The sequence below is a fragment of the Pseudomyrmex gracilis genome, unplaced genomic scaffold, assembly GCF_002006095.1.
Source record: "Pseudomyrmex gracilis isolate BER0280 unplaced genomic scaffold, ASM200609v1 scaffold_58, whole genome shotgun sequence".
Classification (NCBI taxonomy): Eukaryota; Metazoa; Arthropoda; class Insecta; order Hymenoptera; family Formicidae; genus Pseudomyrmex; species Pseudomyrmex gracilis.
In genome coordinates this window covers 72,221-90,760 of record NW_018020642.1, presented here as the reverse complement: position 1 = coordinate 90,760, position 18,540 = coordinate 72,221, and the positions used below count along the sequence as shown (strand labels likewise).

Below are 18,540 nucleotides of genomic sequence, written 5' to 3'. Positions count from 1 at the left end.
CCAAAAAATCTGGAACGTACAAGGTTAGAATTTTCTCTCTCTCTACCAACAACAAGTATCATTCGTGAACATGGCTACGTAGTTGCCAGTGTGCGCCACCCTTGGACATCGCGCTGGCTCACAAGGCGGAAAAGCGATTACACATTCCCTTAGGCCTTGTTTATGCGAGCAATAACCGTTAACTTATGCCGGAACTAGTAAAGTTCAACTATAGGATTTCGATGCTTCTGTTTGTACGCATTCGGCAATTTCGTATAAACAGAAGTATTGAAATCCTATAGTTGAACTTTACCAAGTTCTGGCACTTAAGTTAACAGTTATTGCACGCGTAAACAAGGCCTTATAGGCCTGACCGCTCTCAGTCTTTTCTCTGATGATAAAAATGAAAGAAAAAACAACATATCCTTCAACTACTCTAGTGATCAATAATCACAAAATTTCTCGCTATCGAACAGTATTTCGTTTCTATATTTAGATCGAGTAAAAATATATATTGAATTTTGCGAGATTATACGAGATAATTTGTTATTATAAATTATCATACGAAAAATGATGCGGCCGATAAGGACGTGACTTTTCCTATCTGTGCTGTGTTTTCGCAGGGTTTCGCGTAACGACAGATGGCAGAATGCTTCCGGTAACGTTGCACGTGTTACGTTGCCACGGTTTACCGAGGCTCATTGCACCGTCGCGATACATAGCAACCGGTACGTCGGTGTTCAATCGAGTCAGAGCGTCCGTGAGGAAGTATCGTCAAGACATGTCGTTCACAATCGTTGAAAGAGGTGCTCTCAACACCACGGACTACAGGATCTTTTTCAGTGAGTAAACTTGACATTTGATCTTGACTCTTCGCCGCTTTTCTTCAAGGAAAACTCAACGATACGTATTCCGCGTAAGGTCGCAAGGTCACGAACGCGCATCGCGCTATTACCAACATTTCTAGTCATCCGCTATTTAAGCCGATCATTAAATGATAGATCGAGTTCTTGAACAATGCGACGTTTCGTAACGACGACAGTTTGTTCTAATATTGAATAATTAAGAACTTTAAGAATTGACGTACGTGGCGTAACTGTCGGATTTCGATCCAAAGTTTTATTCTATATAACGCTCGTAATACAAGTAGTAATTTTGTTCAATGATATAGAATAGATTTGTATACTAATAAATATTGATAGCTTATTGTTAAATACATGACATTCACAATTTAGCTTAAGGGGAAGTGTTTGAAAGCGTTGGAAATAAGAAAATAATTTTGTCATTGTTGCACTTGTTTTTTTCTATATGCATGTGTATTACTCTTTATATTTATCAGTTGCATATGTTATCTTTTATATGTATTAAACGATTTTTAAAATATTAATAACTGCATAATAATTATTGTGTTTGTGTCAATATATATATATATTTTTTTTATATTTTAACAGAAAATTATGACTGACTTTATATATAACAGTATAATTTTTTCATATAGAAAATGATCAGGATGTTCCAATCTCACCCATGCATGACATTCCCCTGTACGCCGATGAGAGTACCAAGATAATGCACATGATTGTTGAAATACCAAGGTGGACAAATGCTAAAATGGAGATTTGTTTGAAAGAAACATTGAATCCTATAAAGCAGGATGTGAAAAAAGGCAAATTGAGATATGTTGCTAATTGTTTTCCCCATCACGGATATATTTGGAATTATGGAGCTTTGCCACAGGTGAAAAACTCAAGAAATTATACATATAACACATATAAGATCATATGTACAATTGTCACAGTATGATGTCATTCAATCTTATCTTAAGAAAAGGAAGTGTCTCTATTGAACACTTAACTATGTGTGTATCTGTATGCAATATCTTATCATGCTTGTATATTTGTGAACACATGTTGGTGTATAGTTCAAGGCTGTGTACTTATCTCGCTGTTTTCAATTACTTTTTTCTGTTGATTATCCTATTCACTAGTTTCTTAAAACTTTTATATCACAGTAAAATCTTTATATTAGAACTTTTTTTATTCGTTTTTTTTTAATGATATCTGTTTCAATAAAAATAGATGATGGTTTTAAATATGTTAAAAAGTGTTTAAATATTTTAATCTTTTTAATATTTTTTAGCGTTTATTCTCTCACTGCGATGTTTAATTTAAAAAAATTACGTATAATATATTTATGTAATTAATAGACATGGGAAAATCCTGACAATTTGGATGAAGCAACGGGCTACAAAGGTGACAATGATCCTATTGATGTGCTTGAGATCGGATACAGGGTAAGAAGTAGTTGTAATCATATTTTGTGTTTTTTAAATGAATATCTCATTAGTTACATATAATGAAAGAAAACCACTTTATTATATAATATTATATAAGAGTATTTTGTTTAGGTGGCAAAAAGAGGCGAAGTGTTAAAAGTAAAAGTACTTGGAACAGTGGCTCTTATTGACGAAGGTAAACAAAATTAATGTCTAACATAAAAATATACACATTATTAGAAATACCAAATAACACGTGTATACAGTAAAGAAAAATTTCTATTTTAGGTGAAACTGATTGGAAAATTATTGTAATTGATATTAACGATCCTTTGGCCGATAAAATGAACGGTATATATCAGAATGCATATTTTCTTACTTTATAGAAATGTAGACTTTTATATTTTTTATAATCTTTAATGAAAATTATTACAGACGTAAGCGATATCGAGAAACAGTGTCCTGGTTTGTTAAAGGCCACAATCGAATGGTTTAAGATATACAAAATTCCGGATGGGAAGCCGGAAAATCAATTTGCATTCAACGGTGAAGCAAAACCACGGGAATTTGCACTCCGCGTTGTTGAGGAAGTGCATCAACACTGGCGGAATTTAGTCAATCAGGAAGGTTCGACTGGAATAGTATGGTAAATAATATCGGAATCTTTCTAATCGCGAGAAACGGATAGATATGTTTATTGATTGCAAATAGATTTAATTATTGCGTGTTAAAGATCTTATAAGTAACATATATTATAGTTCAAATTTAACTGTGGAAGGAAGTCCTTTTAAAATTACTCCCGAAGCTGCCGAGGAGGCTTTAGAAAAAGCACCCGAATCAATGGAACCTCAGCCTGTAGAACCGATAGGTATGTTTTTGCAAGTAACGTCAAAATAATAAATAGAAAAACTCTTTATATGCAAATTGAAAAGAAAATGTTTATTTTAATTGTTTACTCTTTGATCATTGAGATTTTATATACGTGTATATATTGTGGTTTTACATAATATAATTCACTTTCAGTTGACAAATGCTACTTCATACATCCCAAACTGTAACAAAAATTGTTATAACGCGTAGAAGGATATTTAATTGATAATTGTTCGAAATTAAACGTATCGCTGATGTATGTGTACAGTGTTAGTGTAATTAAAGCTCCTGTTTATACTAAAGTGTTTTATGTAATTTGTGATTTCAGTCGATAAATGGCATTACATACAACTTAAATGAAGATGGATATCTTCGCTGAGTCATCGAAGTGTATCAAAGTCGGCACTACCCATTTCGTTGCTCTCACGGTTTTTTCCCCGTGAAGCTTTTTATTTATCATTTTTTTCATCATTTTTTTCACAATCTACACAATATAATTTACTTCGTTACATTTAATAATAATTATTTAAAAAGCATTTGCAAAAGATACACACGCGGAGCGCAATAGCGAGAAGTCCGTGGTTGCTTGTTTCACATAAATTTTTTATGGTTTTCTTTTTTAAATTTCAAGATAAATTCAACGTGAAAAATACGTGAATAATATATATATATTTTAATATAAATATATTAAATAAATTTATATTTTTACAAAGTTATTTATTTTCAAGCTTTTCTACTTATGCCCCGCGTATGTATCTCTCTCTTGTTATTCCATTGCATACAAGTAGCGGCGTGAATATCTTCCATGCACATTTTAACTGAATGGATTATAATCTCATTAGGTTGTGATAGTTTATACAATTGCTTTGAGCAGTTTTGTAGGTGAAGGACATTTGATTTTCTCTCCAGTATTTGTGAAAATGAACAAAAATAAACGAAAGTATATTACATTGTCAAATATGTATGTGTCATTCCCGCGAAATTCGTTCGTGTCTTCATATCGGCGTATTTCCACGTATTTTGTGTGTTTTTATTTATTAACATTTGTTTTTTTCGTTAGGTGCTACTCGAGCCTGTTTAATTGCGACGTTTTTTTCAAGTTTCTTCGCGAATGTACGGCGGTAAACGGCGGGAACGTTCGACCGCGAGAGAGCAGCTCGCCCAATTCGTATATATCGGTTTCTCCCCCCACCGCGCGGCCAATCGGAGCGCGTTGTTCGTCGCGAGCCGGCCAATGAGAGCGTGCGCGCGCGCGCCTGTGGCGACGCAACGTATCGGCGGCGTCGCCTCGCCTCGCGCACAGTCATCACAACTTGTTCGGCCATCGAGTTGTGCGTTTCCGTAACGTTTGTTTCCGAGTGTCGCGTTTCGAGTTTTGCGTGCGCGTAAACGTACCCTACTAGCGCGTCGTCGTCCGCAATCCCTCGGCGCTCGGTTTTTTTCCCCTCCCCTCATCCCCCGTTCGTCGCGGCGGTGTACTCGCGCGTGCTGATCTCTCGCATTTTTCCCGTCATCGAATTCCGGGAGCAAACAGGGACAGAGAAACAACGACAGGAGCTATGCGACTCTCGTGGGTGTTCGCAGCCGCGGTGCTGCTGGTCCTGGCCACGGGGGTGAGATGCAAGAGAAAATTCGACGGCGATTTCGAGTTCGCCGAAGAGGTCAGTACCAGACACATATCTCGATTACATCTAATTGTTTCATCCCTTTGCTTTTCTGGCATACTCGCTTCCTCCCCCTCCCCGTTTCTGTCTCTCTCTCTCTGGTTTCGGTTGTCTCGTTTTTGTTTTGCGTCGGATGACAGATCGCGACGCGAGTTTTGACACACCGGTCTTTTTTCGCCCCCTCCCCCGAACCGTGAGAGATACGCGCGATGACAGGTGCCCGGTTTAGCTTCTTGATTTCGGAAAAAAACCCGTCAGTTTTATCCGTCCGTTTGCTCGACGGAGGAATGGCGCGTTTGCGGAATATACAACATATATACATCAAAATAGCGGTATATCGTATAAAAAAGAAAACGCAACGCGCAACAATGACGTTTCCGCAGAAATGGCGCTTCGCCGTATGCGCAAATTGTTGCGAAATGTCCGTCTTCGTTTATTTTTCACGGTTTGCTCCGAAATCCTCTCGGAAAACGTCTCGAATTGTCGAAACGTAACTTCTTTTCTTTTTTTTCTTTTGTTTTTTAGAACATCGCGCGATTTCTCGCGTTGTTTCGGTAGATTGCAAAGGTTTATATTTTCTTAAGTCATTTTTGATATTACATTTCAAATGCGAGAGTAAAACACACACGTTCGGTCGACAAACGCGCTTCTTTGGCGATCGTGTTACCAACAACGTTGCAATTACAGTCGGCGATCGTTAAAACGGAGAGAAAGAAAGAGAGAGAGAGAGAGAAACGAATATCCCATGTAACTCTTACTTTCACGTAACTGGATCTTAGTTGAAATACAAGTTAGCGATGCAATTTTTCTCGTTGTTTTTCCGTGTGTTTATTTGTTCGGCCGGTTTTTGCACGCGGATCAAGTCAGAGTTCGCATTCCCTGCGTTGCTGTTACCGAAAACGTAAACATTCAAATTTCTTTTTTTTTCGGAAACCTCTTCCGATTTTACTCCATAAAATCGGAGTGACGTGTAATTTCTATGGCTTTTGAACGCCGGAACAGCTAGAGTTGAACGCGCCCTTACACACATCCGTCGATTTGACGGTATTTGCAGGAAATATTTTATTGTTTCTAAATTTCCTTAATGTTTAAATAATTAACAGAAATAAATTTTTAATAATTAACAGAAATAGATTTTTAATATTCCACTTGTTTTTTAATTGATGAAAAAAAACTATTTGGAACATTTTTTGCAAATAGATTGCATTTCTGCAATCCGTCATTTCAACGAGTTCGGTTGTTCTGATATTGACGCACTATATCCGGTAACAAAGCGACCGACTAAAAAAAAAAAAAAAAAAAAAACCTCGGTAACTTGCACACTCTCTCTCTCAAAAGATAAAAGCATTTTTAATGTCAACCGGTACAAAGAGTTGCTTCTACGTTAATTTATCCTTTGACCCCCCGTCCAGTAGTTTGAGTTTCGAGCTCGTCAGGAAACGTAAGTGTATTTTCTTAGCAGTTTCTCGTTGCGCCGAGAGAGCTACGAAACAGTAGTACTTTCAAGTTTGATGTATACGAAACAACGCGATCAATTTAAAATCAAGCTGGAAATTAGTTTGAAGAAAAACACAACGCGTAACTACGTGGACGACGAGAAAGATCTGACGCGGAAAATACACGCGGGAAGGAAAGGAAAGAAAAAGAGAGAAAGAGAGCAGATAAATGAGAGACTTTTCTCGAATTAATTAATATTCATTCGATCCATTAATGCAACAACCGAGTTAAACCGCAAAAAGTAAAAAGGTTGAAAAAAAAAAGCAATTAGACGAACTATTAACCGCCGCACTTTACGGCGGTTGAAGCTCCTTTCCGATTCTGTTTTCTTGAGAAGAACGAGAGTAATGTGAAGTCCATTTATGGTTCTAATGTCACCCCAGCGCGAGGTTTTTTTTTACACGCTAGTGAGAATTAATTAATTTCAACCTCGTCAATTTAGTTCCCGGACGGATTACGAGCGTGTGCGCTGATATCAGAATGAGAATCTTAAGCGCGTATTTACGTCTCGAATCTTTGGTCTCGTAGGTATCTCCTTTTCACATTTCGCATCGCGAATTTCGTCGAGTTTAATCTAATATAATTCGGGTAATAATTGACAAACGCGGACAAAAGAACAGCTGCTCTTCTCGGAATATTACGCGATATTTCTTCTCACGCGAAATGGAAATATCGCGAACTCGCGAAAGACACAGTTGTTGATCCCCTCATGCTTCTCTCTCTCTCTCTCTCTCTCTCTCACTCTGTAATTTTGCATAAGTATCTCGAGTCTCTTAGCGACTTGTCGCTATTTACCGGCGAGTCTGAATGCGCCATTGCCAAGAGAGGAGACACCGTGTAAAACTTGGAGTTCTTCTTCTTTTGTGTGCCGGGAGAAACGGAAGAGACGCAGTAAACGCTCGAGGAAAACGATAAGAATTGTCGGAGGAGTCTCTGAGTGCGAATAATACATCGCTTCTCTCTTTCTCTCTCTTTCTCTCTCTCTCTCGCTCTCTTTCTCCTCTCTTCGGAATTATTGCCGCTGTCATTATGCATCCCGCGATTTGTAGTTTCAATAATCGACTCCCGGCCCGTTATCGTACGCCGGTAGCAGACCCGGATCTTTACAGCTCAGGTAGCATAGCGTCGTAGTACGAATCGATTACCCGCGCACGTAATGCGAAAGAATTCGCCGTCTATCGATCCCCGGCGAACATTGTGTGTGACCCAGTGACTTCGAAGGTAAACGCCGAGATACGTATATATATATGTATATAATATATATACATATATATATAGGTGACTGTATACATGTATAGTTAACTATACAGTTGTCGCGTGTTGCTTCCTTATTGTTTACCGCGCATCCCTCCCGCCGCGATTTCATTACTCTCAATTCGCTTCAGACCGCGCGATCCGTCGCGATTTCGCAGTTCCGATTTGCACAGCATGAAAATTCCTCTTTTTTTTTTTTTTTGTTTTCTCTTCTCAGCGTAAATCACACACAGCTCCGGTGTGTTTAGCTCGCATGAATACGCGCGCGGCGAAAATACGGTCATTAGACGCGACGGCGGCGCGCATCGCGTTTAATTCACGCCGTTGCGCTTCTCACATCTCGTGTGTTCGTTTTGTTTTTTTTTGTTTTCCTTTTAATTCGCAAACCAGATGATAAAGGAAATTTCGCGTTTTTTCACACACTTTGTAATTCTCGCTTTTATGATTTTGACGTCTTTTCGTCGGCGCGCGCGCGTGTGTATTATTTGCACTTGATGATATAACGACGAATATAATTGTTGCATTCTTAATTCGACGTGCGTGCGATCTCTCTTTCCCTCTCTCTCTCTCTCTCTCTCTCTCTCTCTCTCTTTCGGATCGATAAGCGCTGGCTGGCTGCTGCTGAAACGTCGGATTAAATTAAATTTACATGGAAAGATATGACATCGCGATCTTTCATACCGCTCACGAACTGTGTTTGCGCGAGGAATTATATTTTAGAATACGGAATGTACATCGTATAAATCGTACAATCGCATAAATCACAGAGAAGGGAGAGGGAGAGGTGGTGTACATTGCCGTAGGTCTCGCACACCGAGAGCGCGTGTATACACGAGATCGATCGCGCGGCGCGTATCGATAGCACGACCGCATCCTCGGGATGACGGGTCGTGTTTGCGAGACAAAAGAATTTATTTTAACGAGAGGGAAGAGCGGGAGAGACACACTGTGTGTCGGAGATTTAAATGTTTTTTTTTTGTTTTTTCGTTTGTTTTATTTTTACATCATGGTGTCGATTTGTACATGGTACAAATGCGGTTGTTTGTAGCTTGCACTTTTCGCCGTTGCGTCGACAGTTTCTCTCCGCGATTAAACGCTGCGCCGGGACGACAAACGTTTGACGGGTGAGTTGTGATTTTGCGATTCTTCTCTCTTTTTCGAGTAACTTTTCTCTCTCTCTCTCTCTCTCTCTCTCTATTTCCCTCGTTTATTTTCGCGTCTCCGAAGAAACGAACATCGTGTAGACAGAAAGAAAGAACGCGAGCACATAGAATCCGATTTCTTTCGTCTCGCAAAGACGCTGCCGACAGTTAACGCCGCGATTGAAAATACCGATCGGCAGAAAATTCTTTTCGTTTTAACGCTGGAACCGACCGAACTCGTCAGAACGACGGAAATATTTTTGCAAGAAATAATCTGAGTATACTTTTGTTTAAAAAAAAAAATGAACGTGAAATCCTCCTATATTAAAAAAGGCCTGTGTACCAAGAAGTGCGTTTGGAGTCGATTATATCGCACCTATTGTTACCTCTTTTCCGCGTTGCCGATTGGTTGGATCGAGTCGAATCGAATCGGTAGGATCGAGAGAGTAAACAATGAAAAGCGATTTTGAGACAGTTCGTCGTATATGTAGAGAAAATTAAAAACGTAACTAAAGTCACATGACAGGATAGAGTAGAAAAACAACACGTGAAAATAACGTGACCGTAATTTATATTATATATAACGTTAAATAATACATATTATACATATAATTTATTATATATTTATAATAGTATACTTTATATTGTATTATATGTATTATATACATACTACAGTAATGTCACTGATCTCCGTCGCGCGACTTTGGCGGGGTCACTGACCTCGGCCGCGCGGCCTTGGCGGGTCACTGACCTCGGCCGCGCGGCCTTGGCGGGTCACTGACCTCGGCCGCGCGGCCTTGGTGGGGGGAGGTCACTGACCCGGTCGCGCGACCTTGGCGGGGTTACTGACCTCGGTCGCGCGACTTTGGCGGGGTCACTGACTTTGGTCACGTGATTACGGTGTGTGTGTGCGCGCGCGCGTGTGTGTGTGTGTATTATATATAGATATAGAATATTATATATGACATATATAATATTCTCGTTTTTACTCTTTTCCTTGTTACGTGACTTTAGTCATATGGTGTTTCTCTACTTCTCCTTGTTACGTGTTGTTTTTCCACTCTTCCCTTTTTTTAATTTTTGAGTTTGATTTTCATGTGTTATTTCTGATATCTCTCATTTGTACTTCATGGGTATTATATGGTTTGTAAGACGTATATATTAGCTGTCATCATATTTTATCGCGATGACAGGTTGTGTTTACTGACACAACACGTTAAAATAAAAATAACAACAGCGTGTGCTAGTATATTAGAAATCTTTTTTGCAGCTGAAAACTCGTCTTTGTCAATTGATTGTTTGCATGTAAGAGAAATTAAACATAATAGCGAATGTGAAGCGGTTTTTCAAAGACTTTCGTCACACTGACGGATGTGGTGAAAAACTAGATGTATTCGACTCTGGTTGTGTTCCAGTGTGTTAACAAAAAAAAAAATCGAGAGTGCACTTTATGGATTTTGAGGCGCTGAACTCGAACGCGCTTGTGAATTCATAAAAAACCCGAAATTGCTTCCTTCGAGGCTTTTTTTACTGTTCAATAACAAAAGAATATAGGGTGATAACAAAAAAAAAAGGTTTGTTTTATGAGGGAATGCGTTTTGCGATAACGAAACAGAAAGAATAGAATAAAAAACAATTAGTTTATTTACGGCAAACGAGAGACTATCCATTTCAAGAGTAAGCGAGCGAGTTGTTTTTGTGCCGAGCGGTGAAAATCATTGCAACGAAAACTCGTTTCCTACCTTGATGCGCGGAATATTTCGCGAAATCGTCTCGTAAAGGTTCTCTCCTTCCCCCCCTCTCTCTCTCTCTCTCGCTCTTTTATGTAATCGAGAAACTTGGCGATGTTATTTCAACAGTTTTCCAATCATTTGGTGTCCGGAGTTAACTGTGTTCGTTTCTCGTTTCGGGTTGAAGGTGGGAAGAAGTTTCATCTTTTTCGAGCGCGCGTAATACGGTATCTAATAATTTTCCAATTGAACGCATCGGGTTAATCTTGAGTCGAAATTCACTTAGAAGTCGAGTTTTTGCTCCGAAACTCCGGCTAACCTAAAGTTTCTCCGTACGAACAGCAGTTATACACGCGGCGTGGAAACTGCTCGCTCGAATTTTTCTCTCGTTTTTCCATCGATATTTATACCGAGGCGCAAGTTGGGGCGATAGAATATTTTCGACGTAAATGTAGCGGATGATGTATGCGATTACTCCGGCGATATAATCTCATTTTCATTCAGTAATAACAACACGCGCGCGATCTAAAAGCATCGGAGAGAATACGTCATCGTCGGAGGGCGTATTATTTGCGAAAAAAAAAAAAACAACATCGCGCAATCGCGGATTAATTAATTAGACAGTTGTTTTCTTCTTTCAAAAATTTTGTGGTTTTTCTTTTTTTTTTTCTCGCTAATGTCTCAATTTTCTTTTCGAACTCGCATCTTGTTGTTGGATCTGACATCGCGATTCACAGATTGCGGAATACCGTGTTGTTGCATTCTGGTGCATTGCAGCAAAGACAGGTGAGGCAAATCGCCGCGAACTACACGGCAGGTGGTAGGGAATGTCGGGAATGCCGACTGACACCTCTAGGCAACATTTGCCAACTCTCGCCCGTGTCACATCCATTTGCCTTACGATCACGCTCGGCGATACCTTCGCTTCGGTTTATTGTTTACGGCTGCAGACGGAGAAGCACGCCAGGTGTTGCAGTCTTAGACTCGGGGACGGGGATGCGCGCGGGACGTAATGGGATTTCGAAAGGTGAATTCCTTTCGTCACGTAATCTCGGTGATTTAATTGACCCATCGAGGATAATGTGAATTAACGTTTAAAACTCTTGAAGTGAAAAGATTATTATAGTGGATTTTTTTTTGTAAAACAAAACATTTGTAATTTTTATCGCCGATGTTCAAACGTTTCATTTGTTGTTATTTTTAATTTCCTTGATACTTATCAAAAAAGTCTTCGAAGATTTTGTAATTATCACAAACTAAGAAAATCAAACGGCACGGTAGTACCTCGCGCCAAGTTCACGCGCAACGAAGTCCATATAATACACATATGAGAGGTGTCAGAAATAACGCATGAAAATCAAACTCAAAAAATAGAGAGAGGCCACGTGGCTTTAGTCACGTGATGTTTTTCCACTTCTTCTTTTCTCTTTTTTTCGAGTTTGATTTTCACGCGGTATTTCTGAAACCTAGCATATGAGTAATATATGGTTTGTAAGTTAAACTCATTTTTTTGAAATTTTTTTATATAGTGTTCAATAGAAGCGCATCGCTGCGCGATCGACTCCGCAAGTAAAAAAATGTCTAATCGCGGGGAAAATTGTCTTCGCAAAGTGATTGGCCGTCTGTATACTATTTATATTACACATCCGCGCGTTTTGCGTGGCGCTTAAAATTTTCAAGCGTCAGGCGCCGTTCGGTTTTTATTCCGCCGTCGTTCTTCAGAGCGATCTGACAACCCCTAAATTGGCAAAGGCATTTCCGGAACCCAAGTTTCGTCGGCTCTTTGTCTTCGTAGTGATTCGCTCCGTCAGGCAACCGATAGTTTTCCAATTTTCCAAACGCGGCTCCTGTCTCTCGCGTAGACGACGACGACGACGACGACGACGACGACGACTACCACCACTCACGCCGAAAGAGAGAGAGAGAAAGAGAGGAGAGAGAGCGGAGAAGCCCATCGATCGCCGGGAATATCGATTACGGCTTAAGGGGTTAACTATATTGCCTGTTTGCACATCTATTTCGCGTTTCTCCGAGTTATACCCTACTTTTCTCGACAGCTCGACCTAGATGATTCGCGTCGTGTTGATTGAGCCGTTTATTTCGCGAGAAACGGAAGGGTGTGAGATGTAAGTCCGATAAAGTTCCGCCGAAAATTGACACGTTACAATTTTAGATATTTCTCACATAAAACTTGACGATCGCGGATATAAAAGTTATTTTTTGTACTTTTCGCTCTTTTGTTATCGCGCGACGTTTTGTCCGATGATGATTCTAATGAGATGATCGTTCGAGCGAATTTTAACCGCGCAACTGCGGAAGCGGACGTGTGAGCAATATCGCGAATGTTATTTTTTTTCTGAATGAAAAAAAGAGTAATTTTAAAGTTTTTCCGTATCTTCCGGTAACTTCTCGGGGAAAAATGTATTTCGATCGCGAGATAACTCCCGGACTCTCACGGCGGTGGTAAAATAACCGTCGTAACCGATTGTAAAATTAATCCCGAAGGCTACGCTCTGCGGCACGCCGTTATCATCCCCCGGGATCTACGTTGCAGAGGGTCTGATTTCGCGGTGCGATCGGGGGGAGGAAAAAGGAAACTCGCGGGGAAGTTTTGTCCTCGTCGTTGTAATCTCGCGCGCTTCCGGAATCAGCGCGCGGTTTCCTTGAAATTTTCCCTACGGGGAACAGAGAGAACGCTCTTCTTCCCTTTCTCTTTGGGAAAGAGGTGTGAGAGAGCAAAGATGACTTTTCGGAATTTCGAGAAGCGTGTGTCACACAATCGCATCGCGGCAAAATAAAGGGAGGAGAGAAGCGTGTTTGTGTCAAGAGATCGTGACTCGATTGACGCTAGTTGTTTAAGCGTTTCCTTTGCCGTATAATTGATTTTGTCGAACAAAGCTTTCAAAGTTATACGCGTGAATAAATTTTCGCAGACGTTCGCAAAGATTTTCTCGTTGAATCGCTCGCTCGCGCGCGCATGAATCTTATCTCGAGCCGCGGAAGTTGAAAAGCGTCGCGAAATTTCTGGTTTCACCGGCGTCGTCGTGACATTATCCGCGCGCTCTTAATTAACTGCCGTTAATTAACAATGACTGGCATACAAACTCGAATAACGAGGCACGCGGACCATTATGTATCATAAATCTTGTTATCTTGAGTTAACGTTCCACCCCTATTTTGGCTACTTTGATGTTTAACACACACACACACACACACACACACACATACGTATTGTGTACATATAGCTTGCGCTGAGGATTATAATATTTCAGGAATACAGCACGCTTCCTGCTTACAAGAAGCAATCGAGAGAGGAGAGTTGCGGTTAAACGTAATCGCGAACTTGTTTCATTTTCCATAAACAATCTTATAAATCTTCCCCGTCGCAATTACACGTAGAAACTCGGTTGCATCTCAGAGAAAATTACATAACTAGGTAGTGTGTACTTACGTATGTACGTACACACGTAAATACACGCGTTACACGTAAGCACACTTGCAAACGCGTGCCGATTTCGATTTCGATAAGAAATGTCTTGTTGCGTTCTTGTCGGAACAACGGATTGTTTTCGAGAGAATTTCTCCTCCCTCCTTTCTCGACTTATTGGAAATTGTTTGATAACTCACTTCGAATTCACAGTTTCGTAAGTTTCAATCGTTCGTGTTTATAACTTGGGAAATTGTTGATACGTCGATACTTTTTAGTCCGGAAGTTTTTCTTTAAAACATAAATTAATACATTGATGCGCAGATCTTTTCGTTCGAGTTTTCAAAAGTATCGTGAAATTTGTTTCTCCTCGTCAATATGCGAGAGAAGATTTTGTGTAAAAAGCTTTAATTTATTCGAATATTTGTGCAATTCTCAATCGCTTCTGCCAATCAAAAAGTTTTCAACACCGCGGGAACAAGCACAGAGTCGAGTACGCACTCACATTTTGCCACATCCGTCAATTTTTGATGGTTGAAAAAAAAAAAAAAAAACGTTTTATTATCTATAATGTCTCCAGTATTTGAATAATTAATTAACGCAAAGAGCTTCCGCAGATACAAGGATTAATATTTCGCACTTGTTGAAATCAAAAAAAAAAAAGAAAAAAAAAAAAACATTTCTCGCAAATAGATTTTGCGTTTCTGAAATCCGTCACTTTGACGGGTTTGGTTGCTCCGACGTTAAAGGCAACTACTGGCAACTTATAAAAATTGCCACTGTGTATTAAAACGGGTCAAGAGAGATACCGGTTCTCTTTTTGCGATAAAACGCCCGACAGTGATCTATAACAGCGTCGCTGCGCCATAGAAGAGAGCCCCGGAGCTCTATATAACGTTATCCGCGCGGTAAATAAAAGCTGCGCTCGATTTCGAGTTATCCCGGGACGGGAAATAATTTCAGGTGTAATGACGCGACGATGGCGTCGTAATTTTTGTAGACCGATATTTTATATCCGCGAAATCGAAACGTCCTCGAGTCGAGTATCGGAGAAATTTCGATCGCGCGCCGCGAGATAATACTTCGCCGAGAAGAAATCTATTTCTTCTCGTGTTTCCTCGTCGTCGCGTGAAACACATTTCTGGTGTTTCGAACCTTTTACTTCTCCCTCGTCTCATCGAGGGATTAAGATCGTGGCGCGAAGACGAAGGAAACTGCAAAAGTTTCCTCTCTTATCGCGGCGTTACTCGAATCATCTGGTTTCCCGGGATATTTGTGCACAAGCCAAAAAAGCTCGCGTAACGTATTCATCGACCGCGTATTCTCTCTCTCGCGCTCCGGAGGAACGCGAGTTTTCATCCCCCTTTGCTTTTCTTCTTCCCTCGCGAATTCTTTCCGCCCTTGCGTTTCCTTCATTTCCTTCTCTCCTCCTCTCGTTTCTCTCGCTTGTCCGGGGAAAAGAGGAGGAAGCGGCGGATTATGTTGGCGCAAGGGTGGGCAGCGTGATAGACTAGAGAAACCGGGCGGAACCGGGACTGGATAGTAAAATATTGGCCAGACTGGCGGGCGCCGCGAACAACTTTTTCATCGGCGGACGCTTTCGCTTCGACGGCGACTGACGACAACGAGGACGACCACTACCACCACCCACTTCTTTTACTACCACCACCGTTCTGGTTAGGTCTCTTCATTCTGTGTTCTGGCTTTCCTCCCTTTCTCTTTTCCTCCTCTTTTATCGCTCTCTCGTTCCTCTTCCCCATCCACCAGTCTAGCTCCCTAGAAGTCTTTTTCCTTCCTCGTTTGCGCGCGCGTTCCACCACGCTTCTTGTCGCCATCCCCCTTCAGACCGATGGCGACGGTACGTGCCTCCGAAACTTTCAACTTTTCCCCGCCGTTAGGCATTTCCTTTTCTCTTCCCCTCGTATACTTCTGTCGCGACGCTTCCTTGTGTATTTTTTATAGCATCTTTAAACAGCGTCGCGAAAAATAGAATTTGTCTTAAATGCCGTCGGGTGACGACACGACGACGCTGTTTCGTGACGAGTGCTTTTGTTTGACGAGAGGTGATTTTTGTTTTGTCGTAAACAACGGCAGTCCGAAAAAAAAAACTTTTTATCTTCGTCGCCTTCGCGTGAAGGGGGTTCGCGAAAATTCATAAAAAAAACAAAACAACAAAACAAAAAAAACTTTTGTCAGTATAAAAAAAACAAGTTTAATCTCGAGTATGTTGTTCGGGACTATAATGTCGGTTGTGCGGTGAATTATATATAACGCGCGTAACTGAAACCGGGAGAACATTTCGCGAAATGTGGCCTTGCTGTATGATGTTGCGTCTAATTAATTAATCAGATTACTCGGCCTATTCTATTTGCGCGACGCAAGAAATTGTGTTTCGCGCAGCTATTTGCTTGCAAATACGCCGCGCGCGTGCAAATGGTACCGGGATTATAATTTGGACACATCGTTGCCGGTAACATCTCGCGACGATGAAAACCTTTGTGTAAATATTTTCACCAAAATAACATTTAACCGCGAAACGTATCATCTCATTTTCTGTCTTTTTTTTCAACTTAAATATTTAAGAAATAAAATCTATTTTGCGTTGTAGAATGCAAAATTATTTTAATAGTAATTATTTCTCATTTCTGTAGACTAGAGTAAAAAACCTTTCGGTGCACAAAGCGCAAATAAAAAAAAATTGAAGGTAACATTTGTAGTAGAATCAGCAATAAAAAAAAAAAGTAATAGAATTATTGTGAGAAGGAATCTGTTTCTCTTGTGGAAAAAAAGAAAACAAAAACATTCGATAAAATCGCGATTGTTAAGTTCTGTTTTGTGTCAAGAATCTGTTGTTTTGACAATGGCTGTCTCTTTCGCCGCTCGCGATATTTTTCCGCGAAATCGTCATTCAGAGGTGGCGAGAGACTTTTTTTTTTTTTTTTTTTATTTTATTTTTAGCAATGGGAGCAAGAACTCCGCGGTGGTGGACCGGTGTTGCTGTTTGCATCGCTACAAGCGCGAAATAAATTCAAGAGATAAAATAAATACAAAAGAAAGAGTGAGAGAGAAAGAGAGAGAGAGAGAGACGGGGAACAGGGGACGCGCTATTCTTCGCACCTTTACAAGTACAAAAGAGACACACGAGAATGTAGGTCACGATGATACGATTTCTTTTCCGATGTCTATAACCCTTTCGCATTATTTTTATCTCACGAGTGCTTCGCACGGGTTACACCACGTGCCGGAATGACATTGCGCGAATCGAAATTGTTGTTGCTCGAAAAATTCTTACTCGTTCGCGGCCGGTGTTTTTAATCGTTTAAACAATGCACAAAACGACAGTGATTGATAATACCGTCGCGGCGACTATTTTCGCAAATGGTCGTATGATAAACGAGAGTATATTCGATATCCCTCCTTTATACAACGCTTCTTTATTAAGAGGTTTTTCCTCCCCCCGGTCTTATCCATCATCGTGAGAAAAATACATCTTTGTGAATGGATTAAATAAAAGATGATTGTGTGTGTATGTGTGTCACGTGTTTTGAAATTCGCGCGATAAGTTCTTGAGAAAATTACAGCGTGAAAAGAAAAACATGTGTGGTATTACGTTGCGGGAGGCTCATTACGTGTCTCGATCGAGCTACGCCCGTATATGTGCGAGAAGAGAAACACAAACGCGCAATTTACATCGCGCGATAAACAGCAATGTGTTGCTGGTAAAAAGACGGAACGTATATACACACAGCTCGGTTGCAATCTCGACATTCCGACACACACACACACACACTTTCGCTTGCCTGTTTGTCTCTTTTGTGACCAAAAAAAAAAAAAAAAGCGAACGCCGTTTACCCGTAATTCTTGCGCCACACATCGGGCCGTGTCAAGCATCTCCGCGCACGTTGAGCGCAGCGCAACTTGAACGCCACGAAATTCGCTCGGGACGACAAACGCCGCCACCGCCGCGTCGTATATCGCCGTATACCATTAATCGTCGTCTGCGCGCGTCTCTCGTGCTCACGTGGAAATTGTGCGTAATTGGCATTAATTATGAGCGATCGCGAGCGTACGACAACGTGCGTCGTAGAATTTTATCGCAATTAAATATACGTCACAGTGCGGTGCGCGTTTATTTAAAACAAAACAACAAAAAAACTATTGCGTAAAAGAGAAAACAAGATTGAACATTTTTTGTGGTGTTTGCACAATAAACATCGGGGGCGACGAGCAATATTGTTGCCTCGGTGCATTTTGTTTTTGCCGAGGCACGAGAGTCGCGTTTACATATTTCGATCCTCCTATTTATAGTCGTAATGGTTTTGAAGGTCGTCGTCGTCGTGATATTTCGCGTAATTCAACGTGAAAAAAAAAGCGACGTAGTTTTACGTTCACGGAGCATGTGTCAAAGAGGACGTTCTATATAGTTCGCGTCCGGATCAATAATGCATACGCTCCAAATCCGTGCAAACCTCGCTCCCCGTCCAATTGCGACCGAATTGCATCGAACTGAACGATCTCTCTTGTACGTCGTCTCTGTGTCAACGATTGTTATAAAAGGCGTTTCGCGGAGAGTTCGGATAATTAAATGAGCTGCAAATCGACGAGCAATATAACAAGACATTTGCGAGGCTTTATGCATAATTATGTCGAACGCGTTCATTTTCTACTTCTTTTTTATAATCGGATAAAATAAATGTTTAAA

At 40.6% G+C, this 18,540-nt stretch overlaps 2 protein-coding genes across 3 annotated transcripts in view; both read left to right on the top strand.

The window, feature by feature from the left end:
- The first annotated feature begins 588 nt into the window (after window positions 1-588).
- Window positions 589-4,082, top strand: LOC109853987 (inorganic pyrophosphatase). 2 transcript variants are annotated; one of them, XM_020426632.1, is made up of 8 exons: window positions 589-821; window positions 1,478-1,716; window positions 2,186-2,272; window positions 2,387-2,450; window positions 2,543-2,605; window positions 2,690-2,900; window positions 3,013-3,122; window positions 3,278-3,418. In XM_020426632.1, exons 1-8 carry the CDS (start codon window positions 629-631, stop codon window positions 3,310-3,312), a joined length of 1,002 nt encoding a protein of 333 aa, XP_020282221.1. In that variant the 5' UTR covers window positions 589-628; the 3' UTR covers window positions 3,313-3,418. The 2 variants fall into 2 exon arrangements, with proteins under 2 accessions (XP_020282221.1, XP_020282222.1); XM_020426633.1 differs by lacking the exon at window positions 3,278-3,418 and adding an exon at window positions 3,453-4,082 and having other exon boundaries at window positions 594-821.
- A 343-nt stretch (window positions 4,083-4,425) lies between these two features.
- The window catches only part of LOC109854044 (proteoglycan Cow-like), a gene marked incomplete at its 3' end in the record, with an annotated part of 86,094 nt that continues 71,979 nt past the window's right edge, over window positions 4,426-18,540 (top strand). Inside the window, exon 1 of the mRNA XM_020426737.1 lies at window positions 4,426-4,785. Coding sequence (XP_020282326.1) covers window positions 4,684-4,785 — 102 coding nt within the window. The remainder of the gene's footprint in view (window positions 4,786-18,540) is intronic.